The 19,008-nt window shown below is 50.0% G+C and overlaps 1 protein-coding gene across 1 annotated transcript; it reads right to left on the bottom strand.

Moving 5' to 3' along the window:
- Nucleotides 1–313: 313 nt before the first annotated feature.
- Trim50 (tripartite motif containing 50) lies at nucleotides 314–18,972 on the bottom strand. The gene is made up of 6 exons (XM_052753978.1): nucleotides 18,370–18,972; nucleotides 12,275–12,370; nucleotides 6,111–6,341; nucleotides 6,001–6,020; nucleotides 3,249–3,373; nucleotides 314–2,822 (listed from the first exon to the last, which is right to left on the bottom strand). The coding sequence occupies exons 1-6, from the start codon at nucleotides 18,766–18,768 to the stop codon at nucleotides 2,242–2,244; spliced, it is 1,452 nt and encodes a 483-aa protein (XP_052609938.1). The 5' UTR covers nucleotides 18,769–18,972; the 3' UTR covers nucleotides 314–2,241.
- Between the last annotated feature and the right edge of the window lie 36 nt (nucleotides 18,973–19,008).

Here is a 19,008-nt window from a genome sequence, read left to right as displayed (position 1 = left end):
CTTGGCGGCCGCTGCAATGTCCTGCACAGCCGCGTTTCCGGCGTCAAAAGGCACAGGCCCTCGGTAGACTCCCAAGAAGGCAGCTGCTTTCTGTTCTCAGCATCTGAAAGTTAATTCTATAGCCGGGCGTGGTGGCTCACGACTTTAATCCCAGCGCGCGGGGGACAGAGTCAGTCGTGAGTTCGAGGCCAGCTGTGTCTGCATAGTGCCAGGACAGCCAGGACTACATAGTGAGACCCTGTCTCAAAAGATCAAAAAAGGGAAAAAAAGTAATTTTACCTAATTCCGTAGCTACTTGATAGTTTTTTGTTGTGGGTTTTTTTTTTTTTTTTCGAGACAGGGTTTCTCTGTGTCGTTTTGGTGCCTGTCCTGGATCTCGCTCTGTAGACCAAGCTGGCCTTGAACTCACAGAGATCTGCCTGGCTCTGCCTCCCGAGTGCTGGAATTAAAGGTGTGCGCCACCACCACCCGGCCTGCTTGATAGTTTTTTACTCTGGGACACAAAATGTACCCCAGACTCGCCGTCCTGCCTCAGCCTCCTCCAATGATAAGATGAAAGACTCAGTCATAAAGCACAGCCTAGATGCCTCTACTGAGAGGCTGGAAGTATTGCTCAGTGGTAAAGTATTTGCCTAGAATCCCCCAGTCAGGGGCTGAGGGCGTGGTTCGGTGGTACAACACCTGCCTAGAATACCCCAGTTGAGGGGTTGGGGGTGTGGCTCAGAAGTAGATTACCGGCCTCAATCCACTGATGTGGGGTTGGAGATGTGGTTCTGTGTGAGCGTCCACCTAGTAAATGTGGCGCTCTGGGATTCCATCCTCAGCACTGCAAAAAATAGACTAGACTATTAAACAGTGTGTTTGTTTGTTTGTTTTTCGAGACAGGGTTTCTCTGTGTAGCTTTGCGCCTTTCCTGGAAACAGTATGTTTTTAATAGGGCAAAGATTACTGCTGGAAGTAGAGCCTAGCATGTGCAGATCTCTGGGATCAATCCTCAACATTGGTGATGAGGAGGAGGAGGGATGCTGACGTAACTCAGAAGAGTGCTTGCCAAGAGGCTGAAAGCCCTTAGTTCCAGTCCCTCCACTGAATTAAGCCAGGCATAATGGCACACTTCCGTACCCCAGCACTCAGGCAGGAGGATCAAGAGTTCAAGGTAATCTAGCCGGGCGGTGATGGCACACGCCTTTAATCCCAGCACTCGGGAGGCAGAGGCAGGTGGATCTTTGTGAGTTCAAGGCCCACCTGGACTACAGAGTGAGTTCCAGGAAAGGCGCAAAGCTACACAGAGAAACCCTGTCTCAAAGCTACACAGAAAAACAAACAAACAAAAAAAGTTCAAGGTAATCTTTGGCTAGCCAGTTCAGGCCAGCCTGGGCTACATGAGACTCTGTCTCAAGATAATAGTCTTAGCTGGGGCTAAGAGAGATGGTACAGCCGTTAAGAGCACATACTGTTCCCAGAACCCGTTAGGCAGCTCACAACCCTTTGTAACTCCAGCTCCAAGGGATCCTGTAACCTTTTCTGATCTCTGTGGGCACAGCACCCCCAAACATACACCTAACTAAAACGAAAATATTAAAAACAGTAATTTTTTGGCTGGAATCTCCAGCTTGGCCCCATTCCAAACCCTGCCCTCTCAGAAAGATTGCCTGAAGTCCAGGCTCCTCCCCCAAAGCTGTAAGCTGCTCAAGACCATGCCTACAGGGTATTTAAGCCCCCTCCTCTAGCTCAGCCAAGTGATTTCACCTGCTCCCTTCCCCTGCCTCACCTATGGGGGCTAGAAAGGCCACCTGGGAGAGCTTTGCCTGGTCTTTTTAATTCAGTTTGATCTAGCTTACTGTGTTGGGGGAGAAACCTAATATTGAGGTCCAAATACCTTTCATCTTGGTGCCGAAGTAATAGTAATAATGAGAAAAATGTCAAATTTATTGTTTTTAATAGGTGTTTGAAGGGTCCAATGATAAGAATTCAGTATGTGTAGGACTGTTTCTGCTCTCTGCTGGAAGAGTTGGGAGGGACAGGGTTGCTCAGGTTGAGTAGATAAAGGACCTGGGAAGATAGAAGGTAATACACATACCCTAGGTGGTGGGGAGGGGCCTATATTCCCTGCTAGAAATGTTTCAGGGATGTGCAGGTGTGAAGAAACTTCTCAAGCAGTCCAAACTTTAAGACCAGCAGAACCCCTCAAATTCCTGTGTCTAGCAGGATGGGCCAACGGGCAGACCGCATCAGGGCAGCCTATAGCTGTACGGGTGTGAGGTGTCCAGACCCACTGGGTGCGGGCAGTACCATGGGCAGTGAGTTACTGCCCCTCTCATGCCAGCATGTGTCCAGGATGGGGTACAGCTTGCCCTGGAAGTCAGCCTGGAAGGTGTAGAGTATCCGCAGGTCATCGGGGCGGTCGGCGTCGAAGAAAGTGAGTTCACCCTGCTCATAGTGTAAGTAGACACCGATGCGATGGGGGTGGCCAGCCACAGGCAGCGGCAGCCGTGGGCAGCCAAAAGCCTCATACACGCGGCCCTCTTTCAGGCCTATCAGCCATACGCCGTGCTCTGGGGACTTGCTCAGCTTGCCCTTGCGGCTGGCTGTGCCCTTGATGACTCCCAGGCGCCAGTCACTCTTGCTACCCACCACCACCTCCCAGTAGTGGCGACCCCAAGAGAAGCCCTTGCTGGCCAGGACACAGGTGCTGTAGTCGAAGCGCTCAGGCTGGCTGGCCCGTCTCTGGGCGAGGAGGCCACACTGTACCACTGTGTTGCCTTTGGAGAGCTCCAGGAGAGGGTGGGCAGTAGCTGGATCCAGCTTGAGAGATTCTGGAGCTGGAAGAGAAAGAGACCCGGGGTTGGTTCACAGAGAAGCTGCAGACCCTGCCCAGGAGGGGATGGCCAGCCTGAGTCCTTGAGTAGGGGAACAGCTGTGCTGACTCTGTGTCCCCAGGACCTGGAAGGGGCGGGGCACAGGGCTGTGTGGATAGAGTGGATAGACGAAAGGATGAATGGGATAGGTTGGGGAACTGGGCGAGATGGGCGAGCGGATGGATGATGCCTAAAGCACATCAGACATGGCCAGCGTGGAAGAGTTCTGCTCAGGGAGAGGTGTGTGCGTCGGCCTGGCTTCTGCAAGTGCGTGTGCTTACACAACCGTTCCCACACTCTCCTTGCCACCCCAAGCAGGCGCCCTATAAGTTCTCTGTGTGCCTCTTGGTGCCATCAATGAATTGAAAGGGTGACAATTTGAAGCCTCACCTGGCAGAACTTTCCGGAAGAGTCTCTTCCACACAGTCAGTTTGATGTCGGCCTGGTGGAGACCTGGCTTGAAGGATATTGGGCTGAACGCTCCTTCCAAAGGCCGAGCCTGCTGGACCTCTGCCCTGTGTGCATGAGTTTCAATGGTGGGGAGCTCTACATTAAGGCTGTCTCCCACCCTCCTTTCCATGTGGGAGTCCACAGAGGCAAATTCACCACTTGGGCCTCACATTCATGGTACCATCATCCCTCTCCTCACACCTCCTTCCTAGGAACGCGCCTGCTGCCTAGGATTGGGATTGTGGGGAGCAGAGGAAGCCCTGAGTGAATGCGCAAAGTACAGATGAAGTCTTGAGTGACTATTATGGTTGACATGGGCATGGCCAGGTCAGGGACCTCGATGCCTCAGACCCGTAGGATGGCAAAGCCTTCCTCTTGTCCCAGTACAAATGTTGCCAGTGTGTAAAAGTCCAAGTGTTCACCAGAGATTGACCAGTGTGTACAAAACCTGCAGCTTCCTCCTAGATGTTAACAGTTTGAGACTGCTGACCTACAGACACTACCTACCAACAGTATGTAACCCCGACCACCACCCCCGTGCTGTGAATAATAAACATGCTGAGGTTCCAGGTTGCTTCGTAGTGGATGCCATCACCTCAGAGTGCTTGTCCCACCTGACACCAGCTTTCCTGTGTGTCTATGGACTTGCTCTTTCTGCATTCCCTCGATGCCCAGGCAGGTTTCCAGAACCAAGCCACTCTGGACACAGCGTGAGATGCTGCATGGCTGCTCTTACGGATGGTCTTAGAAGTGTCCTCCACAGGCTCATGCCGTGAAGCTGGTCCCCAGATGGTAGTACTATCAGAAAGAGGTGGGGCCTGGCTGGTGGAAACAGGTCACTGTAGCAGGTCTTTGAAGGTCATCCCCACCTCTGGCTCAGCCTTATCTCTCAGCTCCCTATCTGCCACCGTGTGAACAAGCCCACGCTCCCACTGCTGTGAAAACTGCCGTACCTTCCTGGCTGTGATGGACTGAAATAAACATTGCCTCCCTTACGTCATTTGGTCTCAGCGAGACAAGGCTACTAACACAACAGTTGTTGACAGAGCGCGGGTCTGGGGAACAGGAGTCTAACTTTCCTGGGAATTGTTAGAGATGCAGACCCTTGCTTATCAGAAACCAATCACCCTGGTTAGGTTGTATCACATGTTTTAGCCAGCCCTCCAGGCAGGCGTTGCTGACATGTGCTGTCACCAGAGACCCTCTACGTCAAGTGACTTGATTGCTCACTATAGCTAGGGTGGATTCTGTTTCCAGCTGAGATAGGCACATTGTCCATCTGTTCATTTCCATAAGTGCCTTCTAGACACATGGCCCCAAAGAATAAAGGAAACCACAAACAACAAGGAGGGCAGGCTGGGAGATAGCCCAACGGGTAGATTGCCGGCCTGGCAAGAATGAAGACCTGAGTTCAATCCCCAGAACCCACATGAAAGAGCCAGTCATGGTGGCTAGAGAGATGGCTCACTGGTTAAAAAACATTTGTCGCTCTTGCGAAAGACCTGGGTTCGGTCCCCAGCACCCACATGGCAGATGACAACTGTCTGCAACTCTAGTTCCAGGGGATCCAGCTCCCTCTTCTGACCTCTTCAGGCACCAAACACACAATGGGCGCACAGACATACATGCAGGCAAAACACTCATCACATAAAATAAAAGAATAAATCTGAAAAAGCCAAGCGTGGTGGTACAGTAAATGCTGGAAGGCGGAGACAGACAAATCCCTGAGGCTCTCGGGCTGGCCAGCCTGGCCTACTTGGTGAGCCCCAGGCCAGTGAGAGCCTTGTCTCAAAAAACAAAAACAAAATAAGGTAGATGGTATCTGAAAACAACAGCCAGGGCTGTCCTCTGGCCTCCACACCTATAAATGTGCATGAACAACACACACATAAAGAAAACTAGGAGAGGCTGGAGAGATGTCTCAGTTAAAAGCACTGGCTACTCTGAGAGGACCCAGGTTCGATTCCCAGCACCTACATGGCAGCTTACAACCGTGTAACTCCAGTTCTGGGGAAGCCAGTGCTCTCTTATGGCTTTTGTGGATACTTCACACAGACATACATACATGCAAAACACCCATACACTTAAAATAAGAATTTAAAAAGAGAGAAGACAAGGAGCTCTATGTCCGCAGGGTCTGAGGAAGGTTCAGAAACTTGAGTTTTCCAGCACTAACATGAACTCACTCCTTTCCCAAGGTCCAAAGAGCACACCTCAAGGGCACTCATTCCGGCTTTGCCTGCCTGGTACATCTCCCTCTCCTCTTCCTCACACAAAGCAGTTGACTCCACAGCAACACTGAACTTTACCACACTCTGCGGTCTGCACACCACCTTACCCCCCATTTCTCGAGATGGCTCCCACTCTGCCTGTCTGCACACCACAGCCTTCTCAGCTGTCACCCCTATATGCCTCTGCCAGTCCCTGGCCATCACCTCCTCCACCGTTTCTATAGCTTGAGGCAGTATCTGCTGCCATAGTTACCCCAGGGATGGGACCAGTTTTTCCTCTACATGACTAGTCTGTGAGAACCCTGATGGCAGGCACTTGACTTCCGTTCTTTTCCTTGGGCAGAGCCACACGTTGGGAGCAGCTTAAGGTTAGACCTCATGGAGGGGCCATGGGGATGAGACGCCTGTGCCAGCAGACACTGGCAGACCTCTCTCCCAGCAGCTTCAGTTGAGGTTGTTACCTGGAGGCCATGGCGTGGAACTTCTGGAAGAAAGAGGACAGGGGATTACTGCTGTGTATAAAACGGCATCGTTACAGAGAGGACTGGGGACCACACTCTTGGCCACTCACCCGGATGAACTCATGGTGACTCTCATTACTGAACTGCTCCAGCACCTGCTTGGCCTGGGTCAGTCGCTCCTGAGTACCCTGGGCCTGCTCCAGCTGCATGTCCAGGGAGGCCACCAGGCCACGTGTGTGACCTTCTACCCCCTCCAGGCAGCGGGCCTTCTCTTCATCCACCAGGTGATGCAGCTCCTGGAACTCTCTGCGGATCACCCAGCTGAAGACATCGGACTCATTCTAAGACAAGGAGGGCCGGTCACAGCGCAGTCACAGCTCACCTGCTGGGCTGGGGGTGGTCTCAGCATCCCCAGGACCTTGTTTTTCTGGCCCATCCTGAAGGGGGCTCAGCCTACATGCCCAGTGGGTTGATGATAGCTGTGAGTTCATGTCGCGACAGGGGAGCCCTAGAAATGACCCGCTCCTATTTTATGTATATATATATTTTACTTTCTGCAGTACTGGGGATTGAACCTAGGGCTTCATGCATGCTACAAAAACACCTTACCCTACTCCTAACCCTGACCCTGACCCTGATCCTCACCCCATAACCCTAAAATAGCCAGTGTGCAGCTGTGGTTGCCGATTCAACTGAGTCTTTGTGATTTTGCTGAGTCTCAGTTTGGAGCTTTACTGAATTATGTTTGGCTATTTTTACTGAGTCATTTGTTTGTTTGTTTTTTTTTTTTTTTTTTTTTTTTTTTTTTTGGTTTTTTGAGACAGGGTTTCTCTGTGTAGCTTTGTGCCTTTCCTGGAACTCACTTGGTAGTCCAGGCTGGCCTCGAACTCACAGAGATCCGCCTGCCTCTGCCTCCCGAGTGCTGGGATTAAAGGCGTGCGCCACCACCGCCCGGCTTTGTTTGTTTGGTTTTTTTTGTTTTTGTTTTTCGAGACAGGGTTTCTCTGTGTAGCTTTGTGCCTTTCCTGGGACTCACTTGGTAGCCCAGGCTGGCCTCGAACTCACAGAGATCTGCCTGGCTCTGCCTCCCGAGTGCTGGGATTAAAGGCGTGCGCTACCACCGCCCGGCCTGTTTTTTTAGCTGAGTTATGGCTTGATTTTTTTTTTTGTCAAGTCATGGTGTGCTTTTTGTTGAGTCATGGTTTGCCTTGGCTGGGATATGTTTGGCCTTATTTATTTATTTAGGTTTTTCAAGACAGGTTTTCCCCGTGTAGCCCTGGATGTCCTAGAACTCCCTCTGTAGACCAGGCTGGCCTCAACATTCAGAGTTCTGCCTGCCTCTGCCTCCCAAAGTGCTGGGATTAAAGGTGTGTGCCACTGTGCCTAGTTTATTATTATATTTTCTTTGTGCTTAGTCATGGTTTGCTGTTTTACTGAGTACCAGTTGGACTTTGCTGAGTCAACACTGGATCATCAGTGCACATTTTGCTGTGTCAGAAATAGGCACTGAGGGTGGGCGTGGTGGCGTGCACCTTTAATCCCAGCACTTGGGAGGCACCTGTTGCTCTTGCAGAGGACCTGGGTTCAATTCCTAGCACCTACAGGCAGCTCACAACTGTCTGCAATTCTAGTCCCGGGGGATTTGACGTCCTCTTCTGGCCTCCGTGGGCATGAGAAACACACATGGTGTACATACATGCATGCAGGCAAGACACTCATACATCTCAAAATAATCTATTTTTTAGACCTATTTTATTATTTTATGAGTGTTTTGCCTGTGTGCATGCATATATACCATGTGTGTTTCTACTAGTGCTCATACAGGCCAGAAAGAGGGTGTCAGATCCCCAAGGACTGGAGTTACTGGTGATTGCAAGGTGCTGTCTTGGTTATAGCAACTGAACTTGAGTCCTCTACAAGAGCAGGAGGCATTCTTTTTTTTTTTTTTAAGATTTATTTATTTATTATGTATACAGCATATATGACTGCAGGCCAGAAAAGGGCACCAGATCTCATTACAGATGGTTGTGAGCCACCATGTGGGCGCTGGGAATTGAACTCAGGACCTCTAGAAGAACAGTCAGTGCTCTTAACCTCTGAGCCATCCCTCCAGCCCAAGAGGCATTTTTAATAGTTAAGCCATTTCCCCAGCCTCTGTGGAACTGTTTGGGAAGGATTAGTAGGTCTGGCCTTGTTGGAGAGGTATCACTGAGAGCATGCATAGAGGCTTCAAAAGCCCAGGCCAGACCCAGTGCCTATCTCTCTGTCTGTCTGTTTCTGCTCTTCCACCCTCTCGGCCACCTGTGAATCAGGATGTAAAGCTCTCATCTACTGCTCCAGTGCCATGCCTGTCTACGTCCTGCCATGATGACCATGGACTAACCCTCTAAAACTGTAAGCAAGCCCCAATTAAATGCTTTCTTTTTGTAGGAGTTGCCTTGATTATGGTGTCTCTTCACAGCAATAGAACAGTAACTAGGACAAGGTCATATAAATTAAAACTGTCAAGTTAGGCCAAATTCATTTTAGTCCACAGTGTAACTAAAACTCTAAAACAGAAGATAAAATGTGTATGTGATTAAACATTCTTAGAATGTTGTTTGCTCGATCACTGTCTGGTTCCACAAAATGATCCAAGAAGTCCCTATTGCTTGGGGGAAATAAACTGCCCCTCAGGACATGGTGACTTCTACTCCAACCTGCAACCTCACCCGAATGGAGAAATAGCCTCACCCGGGGGCTGATCTTTCTAGACTCTACTGTTCCCGGAATTCAAGAATTAAGACAGTCACTTGTCTTCTGTGCTGTCAGATCAAGAGATTAATATCTTACCTACAGAAGTAAGCAAAGAAAAGTGAGACTAGCAAAAGCACAGACACAAAGTAACAGATGTTAAGACTTTACCTTGCGTTGGCCCCTTCGGAACTCAAAATCAACTGTAAACTTTTAAACAAAATTCGTTTCTAAATGCTTCTTATAATAAGATTCGTTTATTTATTATTTAACTAATATTTGACAAATTTGTTAATTTAGATGTCATTTTATTTAAAAAATTTTTTTTTAGTTTTATGTATTTATTATGTATACAGTATTCTGCCTGCATGTACACCTGCCGCCAGAAGAGGGCACCAGATGTCATTATAGATGATTGTGAGCCTTCATGTGATTGCTGGGAATTGAACTCGAGACCTCTGGAAGAACAGCTAATGCTCTTAATCTCTGAGCCATCTCTCCAGTCCTGTTATTTTATTTTTTAATTTTCTTTTTTTTTTTTTGAGACAGGATCTCTACATAGACCTGGCTGTTCTAGAACTCATATAGACCAGGCTGCCCTGGAACTTATAGAGCTCTGCCTGCCTCTTCCTCCTGAGTGCTGGGATTAAAGGCACTCATGACTAGATGTTTTTTTTTTTTTTTGGTTTTTCGAGACAGGGTTTCTCTGTGTAGCTTTGCGCCTTTTCCTGGAACTCACTTGGTAGCCCAGGCTGGACTCGAACTCACAGAGATCCGCCTGGCTCTGCCTCCCGAGTGCTGGGATTAAAGGCGTGCGCCACCACCGCCCGGCTTAGATGTTATTTTTTAAAACTATCTCCAGGATTGTTTTGTTTGCAGTTATAGATGTTACACATTTAAGACATAGTACACATGTTCTCTGTGTTTAAGCTACAGTTTCCTATGTTTCCATTGAAATGTAAAGTTGTTTTATTAGTAAAAATAGTATGGGTTTATAAAAATTGCTTAGAGAACAAAGGTTTAATGTTTATCAGATAATTGCTCATGGTTTCCACTGAGCTCATCAGACTTCTAGTTAGGAAACTGAGTCCTAACAGAGTTAAGGTTTATTTAGAAACATGTCTTTGGCCGGGCGGTGGTGGCGCACGCCTTTAATCCCAGCACTCGGGAGGCAGAGCCAGGCGGATCTCTGTGAGTTCGAGGCCAGCCTGGACTACCAAGTGAGTTCCAGGAAAGGCGCAAAGCTACACAGAGAAACCCTGTCTCGAAAAAACCAAAAAAAAAAAAAAAAAAAAAAAAAGAAACATGTCTTTGTTAAACTTTATCTAAGTGAATCAACAGCTAAGTTTGAAAGCACTGTTTGTTCTTAAATACTGGTGTAAGTGACCTTCTGAGTGTTCAGTAACCATACTGGACGGCCAAAGCCAATAATGCTACGGGGCTAAGACACCAGTCGATGCTTTGGCCCATGTCCCTGCGTCAGCTACATTCCAGGAAAGTACAGGCTGCTCCTCAAAGGGTCCTGAAGCTTGGGCAAGTCACACATCCTCATTCTCTTGACCAGAGAGAGCAGTGGAGATCCAGGGTTTGCACTCTCAAGAACGTACATTCTGAAAGTAAGGGGTAGCCCCAGAGTGAACTGTCCTCAACACTTCTGAGGGAGGCCACCTAGTCAGCAAGACCCTGAATCCATCCCACAGCATGACTGGTAGAGGACAGATTAAAGGAGCCAGAACTAGCCAAAGGCTCCTCCCCAGACGCTAAAAGTGAGCTTCAGTTGACTTTGAGATTAAAAATAAAGTTGGTAAATATTTGGCCATGTACATGGTCTTAAACACTTAATTTAAAAAAAAATAGGATAGCTAAAGAGTAAAATGATTTGTAATAACACAAAAGAGAAAGATCTAGGGTGAGGTGTGGTGGCGCATGCCTTTAGTCCCAGCGGTCTGATCTCTGTAAGTTCCAGGCCAGCCTGGGCTACACAGAGAACACAGTAAGACTCAGTATCAAAAACAAAACAAAAACTAAAAAGGAAAAAAAGAGGGGGGATTAGACTGTAGAAAGGGACAGGCATTACACACTTCCCCACCGACCCTGAGTGTGAGCTTCAAACATGACGGGTAGGACAATGACAGCCACTATCAGCCGGGTGGTGGTGGCACATGCCTTTAATTCCAGCATTTGGGAGGCAGAGGCCAAACTGGTCTACATAGATAGATCCAGGACAGCCAGGGCCGCACAGAGAAACCCGGTCTCCATCATCTTCCTCCTAAGGCTCAGAACTGAGTGAGAGCATGTGTGACATTCCTGTCCCTTCTCTGTCACTCCTAGCCCCCAATGCCGGTAGCTTCCTGTCCAGGCTTTCATTCCTCAGTATCCCATGATTGCTACCAACGGCAAGCAGACACAGGTGGCACCGAAGTATGGAGGAGAGTGGGCCCAAGCTTGGGGACTTTATCTCGGGGATTCCAGTCCTGCCTTATCACAGCCTCAAAGGACACTGAACAAAAGCCAACTTGGAACCAGTTCTGACAGCTGGGTCCAATTCCCTTATAAGGAATGGGGCCTTTCCCAGCCACGAGGGTATTCTTTGAACTTGACTTTGTACAGAAGGCACCCTGTACAAAGGGCAAATTAGAAAAGGGTTTGTTGGGGGGTGGAGGGTAGGGGTGGGGCTGGTTCAGTGCTTAGAACCCTGTGCTCACCTCGATTGTACAGGGCTCTGGGTTGATTTGCAGCACAACAAAAATAAAATCAAAACTAAATGCTCAGAAAATTTAGGTCAGGGACAGAGCTTAGCAGTACTTAGAATCCCCCAGTGAGGGGCTGGGGGTGTGGCTCAGTGGTAGAACACCTGCCTAGAATCCCCCAGTGAGGGGTTAGGGGGTGACTCAGTGGTAGAACACCTGCCTAGGATCCCCCAGTGAGGGGCTGGGGGTATGGCTCAGTGGTAGAGCCCCTGCCTAGAATCTCCCAGTGAGGGGCTGGGGGTGTGGCTCAGTGGTAGAGCACCTGCCTAGAATCCCCCAGTGAGGGGCTGGAGTGTAACTCAGTGGTAGAACACCTGCCTAGAATCCCCCAGTGAGGGGCTGGGGTGTGGTTCAGTGGTAGAGCACCTGCCTAGAATCCCCCAGTGAGGGGCTGGGGTGTGGCTCAGTGGTAGAGCACCTGCCCAGAACTCCCCAGTGAGGGGCTGGGGGTGTAGCTTAGTGCTAGAGCTCTTACCTAGAATCCCCCAGGATGTGGTCCAGGTAGGGCACCTGCCTAGCACGCATGAAGCGCTGGGTCCCATCTCCATCACTGCATAAACCAGGCATGGCGGGACACACCTATGATCTCAGCACTCAAGAAGAGGAGGTAGAGGGATGAGAAGTTCAAGGTAATTCTCAGCTATGTCAAGAGTTCAAGATCATCCTGGCTACCTAAGACCCTGTCAGAAAGAGGGAATGGTGGTTGGGCGGGGAGAAGGGAGTGGGAAACTGAGTCCTGCAGGAAATGGGGTGGGCGGATCTAAGGCCCCAGGCGGAGGGAAGGCACTCACGATAATCCGGGTCCTGTTGTTCACCAGTTTGCCAATGTGTTCCTCCACTTTCCTCTGCTCCTCCTTCAGCTCGGATATGCGGCCTGCGAGTTCTTCCTGCAGGTGACATGCCAAGGTCCTGTGAGGAGCCGGCCAATCGCTCTTCCCTCTCCTCACAAAGCACAGGACCGTTCCCTTGGGAGTTTCCCAGTGACCCTGACGTGGAGCCAGGGTAGGAACCAGGGCTTCCCAGGTCCCCTCCACACACAGGTGAAGAGTGTTTAAGGAAGATGGATGTAATGGTGCACACCTGTCACCCCAGCCCTCGGGAGGCTGAGGCAGGAGTTCAAGGCCAGCCTACATTACATGGAACCAGACTATGTCAGGGAGGGGAAAAGAAAAGAAATGGGGGGGGGAGGAAGGGGGAGAAGAGGGAAGAAAGGAAAGGGGGAAAGCGAAAGGGCACAGAAGGAAGACAAGGAGAACAAGGGGCTGGTGAAACTGCTCAGGAGATTGACTCGCAGCACCCATGTGGCAGCTGACAACCATCTCTAACTCCAGCCCCAGGGGATCCGGCACCCTTTTCTGACCTCCTTGGGTACCAGGCATGCACATGACACACACACATCCATGCAGGCAAAATACTCCTGCACATGAAATAATAAAACAAATCTAAACATTATTTAAAAAAAGAAAGGAGCAAGCAAGCCCAGGTATCCAGGGGCAGCCGATGCCCTGTCCTTGTCCTAAAGGATCAGGCCTCGGAGCATCTCCAGCAGTCTCAGGAGGGAACACAACAGTCACCTCCTTAAGCAGAGAGGGCTGAGACAGGTCAGTGAACTGGGCTACAGAAAGAGGAAGACAAGACGTCAAGCCACACACTTGCATTCCCAGCTCTCAGGAGACTGAGGCAGGAAGATAGTTCCAGGCCAGCCTGTGCTCCATGGTGAGTTCCAGGCCAGTGGGATAATGTATTGAGAACTCAAAAAAAAAAAAATCAAACAAAATATCTTTTTTTTTTTTTAAAGTGTGGTCGGACGGTGGTGGTGCACACCTTTAATCCCAGCACTCGGGAGGCAGAGGCAGGCAGATCTCTGAGTTCAAGGCCAGCCAGGACAGGCACCAAAACTACATGGAGAAACCCTGTCTCGAAAACAAGCAAGCAAACAAAAAATTGAGTGTGTATGCATGCCAAGACACGTGTGTAAAGGTCAGAAGAAGACAGCTTTAAGGAGTCAGTTCTCTCCTTCTACCATATGCAGGGATTGAACTCAGCTCTTCAGGATTGCACAGCGGGTGCTTTTATGTGCTGAGCTGTCTCGCTGACCCAGCTGCCAACTCAGATCCACCTGCTCCCAAGTGCTGTTTGTTGTTGGCTTTCGTTGTTTGTTTCTGAGACAGGCTCCCCTTCATGTACTCCAGGCTAGCCTCTAATTCATGATCCTCAGAACTCCAGAGTGCTGGAATGGCAGGTATGGGCCGTCATACCTGGCTTCATCACCCCTACATTCCAGGCTCCATTCCAGGCCTCAGACACAGAGAGCGGATCTTAAGGTGCTGGGCTCTCTGATTCCCAGAATGCCATAGTCCCCTACTGTTCCCTCTGTCCCTCCTCATGGTGTCCTCTCTTTCTCTCTCCCCATATCCTGTGTGCTTATGTGTGTTTATGTATGTGCAGGTGCGCATGTGTGTGGAGGCCAAAGGTCAACCTCAGGTGTTATTCCTCACATACTCTCCAACTTGTATTTTGAGGCAGGGCCTGTCACTGTCCTGGGGCTCCCCTAATTTAGCTAAGCAGGATGGCTGGCCTGGAAGCCCCAAGAATCTGCCTGTCTCTGCCTCCTCAGTGCTGGGGTTGCCAGCACATACTACTATACCCTGACTTTTTATGTGGGCCTAGGGACTCTAACTCCATTCCTCACACTCGCACAGCGAGCACCGTACTGACTAAGTCGTCTCCGCAGCCCTCACACCACGCCTTTTTTTTAAAAAAAAGGATTTTTTTTTTTTTTTTGGTTTTTCGAGACAGGGTTTCTCTGTGTAGCTTTGCGCCTTTCCTGGAACTCACTTGGTAGTCCAGGCTGGCCTCGAACTCACAGAGATCCGCCTGGCTCTGCCTCCCGAGTGCTGGGATTAAAGGCGTGCGCCACCACCGCCCGGCAAAAAAAAAAAAAAAAAAAGGATTTTAAAACAGATTTATTTTATGTTTAAGTATGTGAGTATATGTGTGTGTAACTGGTTGGGGTATGTATGTACTAAGCGTTGGTGTCCAAGGAGGCCTGAGGCATGGGACTCCCCTGCAGCTGGAGTTACAGGTGGTTGTGAGCCCCCTGACATGGATGCTGGGAACAAAACATGGGTCCTCTGCAAAACCGGCATGTGCTCATAAAGCGGTGGAGCCAGCTCTCCAGCCCTCTCCCCATATCCTAAGCCCTGATGCTCCTGGGTTCCTCCATGTCTTCCTTCTCTCTCTGCCTGGTCCCTAGTGATAGTGTCACCCAGGTGTGGACTACTGCATATCTCTCATGGCAGCCCACCTGTCTGCGATGCTGGGTCCTCAAATGCTCCTTCCTTCCCACCTTCAGGCCTCAGGGGTCTTCCTCATCTTCCAAGCATCCCGGCACATCTAGACTTCCTTACCGGTTTCTACCTGTTAGTTCCTGGTCCCTGCAGACCCTGCTGCGGCCTTCAGCCTCACTCTGGTCCACTCTCTAGCCAGGGAGAACTGATCACATCACCACCAGGCTTCAAACCTCCAGAGGCCACCATCTGCCCACGGCTTCTAAATAAACTTTAGGTCCCTTCCTGGCTCATGCAGGCTTCCGCAGTTTGAGTCCTGCTTACTTGACTGCCCCATCTGGCTCCAACCTCTCCTTCCCTCCCTTCTTCCCTCCCTCTATTCTTTCATTTCTCTTTTATTTTGTGTTTGTTTGTTTGTTAGAGACAAGGTCTCACTATATAGCCCTGACTGGCCTGGAACTTAATATGTAGACCAGGCTGGCCCTGAACTCACTAAGATCTGCAGGCCTCTGCCTCCCATGTGCCACCATGCCTGACCCTTCTTTTCTCCATTCCTCCGTCCTTCCTTCCCCCTCCCCCTCTCTTTCTCTTTTAAAAGGGGGTTTCTTGTAACTCAAACTTGGCCTCAAACTTGACATATAACCAAGGCTGACTTTGAACTTCTGATCCTCCTGCCTCCACATTTCCAGTGCTGGAACTAGAGATATTTACCACCAAGCATGGCTCTTCAGCTCACTTACCCTCGTGAATCTTGGGATGGCGTGTGTGTGTGTGTGTGTGTGTGTGTGTGTGTGTGTGTGTGTGTACTATATGCACACACATATGTGGGTGTGCATGCCATTTGCACACCTGTGGAGCCCAGAGGAGGATGTCAGATGTCCTGCTCTCTCACTCCCTGCCTGTTCCCTGGAGACAGGGTCTCTCTGTGACGCTGAAGGTAGGCTGGCAGCCAGCAAGCCCAGCCACCCTCCTGTCTCTTTCTCCCCACACTTCTGGTGTCACAGGCAGACATGGCCATGCCTGGCTTTTCTCACAGGTGCTGGAGATTCCAATTCAGGCCCTCCTGCAGCAAGTGCCCTGGCCATCGGACTACCTGCACGTGCTAGGAGCACCTCCCACGTGCCTCCTGCTCTTCTGCGGGTGCTGCTTCCTCCTCTCCTCCTCTTCCTCCTCTCCCTCCTCTTCTTCCTCCTCCTCTTCCTCCTCTTCTTCCCCCTCCTCTTCCTTCTCCTCTTCCTCCTCTCCCTCCTCCCTTCCTCCTCTCCTCCTCTCCCTCCTCCTCTCTCCCTCTTCTCCTCCTCTCCCTCCTCCTCTCCTCCTCCTCTTCCTCCTCCTCTTCTTCTTCCCTTTATCTTCCTTAGGATCAGATCTCAGATTGGAAAGTCCACTTCCACCTAACACACAGAACTCCTCAGATCCTAAGTGATGCATCTTCACTTGGTGATGCAGCTGGTGAGGCTTTTGCCTACAGCAGTAGTCTAGCAGTACAGCACAGCAGCCACAGCACAGCACCTGCACATATTAGACACCCAGTGTGTACATGCAAGCCAAAGGCACAGGCACTGCCCAGCCCAGGTGTTATACTTGTCTTTCCAGGTTGAAGGAAGAAATAAAGGCACCAAAAAGGAACAAGAAAACTAACCTCTTTCAGTCCCACTTACAAACTTTTATGTATATTTTTTGTCTTTCTTTCTTGTGCTGGGGAAATCTAGGGCCTTGCACCTGCTAGGAAAGCTCTCTGATGCTAAGTCATGCCCCAGCCCCTCACTGGGAGATTCTAGGCAGGTGCTCTACCGCTGAGCCACACCCCAGCCCCTCACTGGGGGATTCTAGGCAGGTGCTCTACCGCTGAGCCACACCCCAGCCCCTCACTGGGGGATTCTAGGCAGGTTCTCACCACTGAGCCACACCCCAGCCCCTCACTGGGGGATTCTAGGCAAGCACTCTACCATTGAGTCACATCTCCAGCCTTATACATATAACTCTCTTTTTTTTCCCCCAAAGATTTATTTTATTATGTATACAGTGTTCTGCCTGCATGTCAGAAGAGGGCGCCAGATCTCATTACAGATGGCTGTGAGCTACCATGTGGTTGCTGGAAATTGAACTCAGGACCTCTGGAAGAACAACCAGTGTTCTTAACCTTTGAGCCATCTCTCCAGCCCACATATGACTCTTAAGCCTTATATATGTTACATTTGAAAAAATTTTAAAATGGTAAATGTTGATCTGTTCACCTGAGATCCATAGACTGATGAATACAATTTAACATATATATTTCAAACATTTACTACCTGCCAGCTATAGCTGTAGAGAGCGGTTCTAAACCTTCCTAATGCTGTGACCCTTTTTTTTTTTTTCCCGGAGACAGGGTTTCTCTGTGTAGCCCTGGCTGTCCTGGATCTCGCTGTATAGACCAGGCTGGCCATGAACTCACAAAGATCCGCCTGCCTCTGCCTCCCAAGTGCTGGGATTAAAGGCGTGCGCCACCACCGCCCAACTGCTGTGACCCTTTAATATAGTCCCTCATGTTGTGGCGAACCCCCCAACCATGAAATTATTTTTTTGCTAATTCATAACTCTAATTTTGCTGCTGTTAGGAACTGTAAAATAAATATATGATATGTAGGCCATCTGTGAAAGGGCTGGTTAACCCTAAGGGGTCACAACCTACAGGTTGAGAACCACAATTGTGGCCACTGACCCACAGCAGGGAACAAAGGTCCTGCCCCCCTGCTTGTGAACAGCTAGACTGAGGAGCTCTCAAGAAGCCAGGCCAACGTTATGGCTCAGCGGATGAAGCCTGATGACCTGAGTTTGATCCTGGGACCTACGTGGTGGAAGAAGAGAACTGATTCCTGGGAGTTGTCCTCTGACCTCCATACATATGTACACGTGTCCACTCAGAAATGAATAAAAACCGTAAAAAGAAAAAAAAAACCCATGGTGGTGCATGCCTATAATCTCAGCTCTGTGAAGAATGAGACAAGAAGATTTAGAGGTCAAGACCAATCTGGCCTGTATAGTGAGTTCAAGACCAGCCTGGGCTACCATAGTAAAACCTTGTCTCCGATAAACCACTAGAAAAAAACCATCTCGTCGAACTAAAGGAAACCTGGTGATGTGGCTCCGTGGTAGAGCGCTGCTTAAGCTCTAGACTAAGCCTTCTGTCTGCACAGCAAGCCAGAGATGCAAAGAAGAAGAGGAAGAAAAAGAAGGGGAAATGTCTGGCGAGAGGATCCCCGTCACTCCTGCAGCTGTGATTCCCCAGCACCTGGTATAAGCAACTGTTCAAAACCAATGAATGGGACCCCCACATGGAAGGAGAGAACTGACTTCCACAAGTTGCCCTCCGACTCTCACATGCATGCCGTGGTACACGAATGCACACAGTCAATAAACAAATAAACGTTAAAAACTAATGAATAATAATGCATGCTTGTATATGCATGGCGTATGCTCCCAAAATGGAGTTGGGGTGGGAAACGGAGCCCTGGTGCATTAGGCCGCTTCCACCGAGTGGAGGCGCAAGAGAGCTCAGGAAAGCTGCCCCTTGGCTCCGCTCCTCCCGCTAGAGGCCTGCCCGCCCCTCGCACCTTCATGCGGCTGTAGACGGTGGAGACTGGTGTGACTCGGTGGTGTTGGTGGGAGCCCAGCAGGCCGCAGAGACCGCAGATGAACTCCTGGTCTTTCTCGCAGAAGAGGCTGAGAGGGTTTCGGTGGTGCACGCAAATGGTGGGCTCTGTGTCCCCCGGGAGCCTCAGAGCATCGATCACCCGTGCCAAGGAGACATTAGGTGGGGAGTTGCTGTAGTCTACCCACTGACGACACACGGGACAGCGCAGCTCGGAGTCCAGGTGTTGGGACAAGGAGTCCAGGCAGTCTTTGCAGTAGGAGTGGCCGCACTGTAGCATCAGAGGCTCCTTGAAGACCTCCAGGCAAATGGGGCACTGTAGTTGGTCCTGTAGCTCCGGCACAGCCACGCGCCAAGCCATGCACGCAGGCTCAGCTGCAACACAGGTGACATCAGTCAGTCTTCTATCCTGCCACTTCCTCCCCTTGTCGTTTCTGCCCCCAACCCAAGGGATGCTGGAAACTTAGGGAGAAGGATGCCAGCCCTGGATTCTGATCTTAACCTACTATGACCCTGAACCTCAGTTTCCCCATCCAGAAAAAAAAAAGGACTTAAATGGAAAAAAAAAAAAGGTCACTATGGGTCTGGATATACAGGTCAA

The sequence above is a fragment of the Peromyscus californicus genome, unplaced genomic scaffold (genome assembly GCF_007827085.1).
Source record: "Peromyscus californicus insignis strain IS unplaced genomic scaffold, ASM782708v3 Scaffold_2__1_contigs__length_46816999, whole genome shotgun sequence".
Classification (NCBI taxonomy): Eukaryota; Metazoa; Chordata; class Mammalia; order Rodentia; family Cricetidae; genus Peromyscus; species Peromyscus californicus.
The sequence above is the reverse complement of the archived record's forward strand: the minus strand, read 5'-3'. Positions and strand labels throughout refer to the sequence as shown.

What these genes read in the sequence shown, in the direction of transcription:
- Trim50 (XM_052753978.1), bottom strand. Translation starts at nt 18,768, where the DNA reads ATGGCTTGGCGCGTGGCTGTGCCGGAGCTACAGGACCAACTACAGTGC. An exon ending in CCGTCTACAGCCGCATGAAG is followed by an intron (nt 12,371 to 18,369) that starts GTGCGAGGGGCG and finishes TGTCACCTGCAG; the next exon opens with GAAGAACTCGCAGGCCGCAT. An exon ending in ACAACAGGACCCGGATTATC is followed by an intron (nt 6,342 to 12,274) that starts GTGAGTGCCTTC and finishes TCCTTGTCTTAG; the next exon opens with AATGAGTCCGATGTCTTCAG.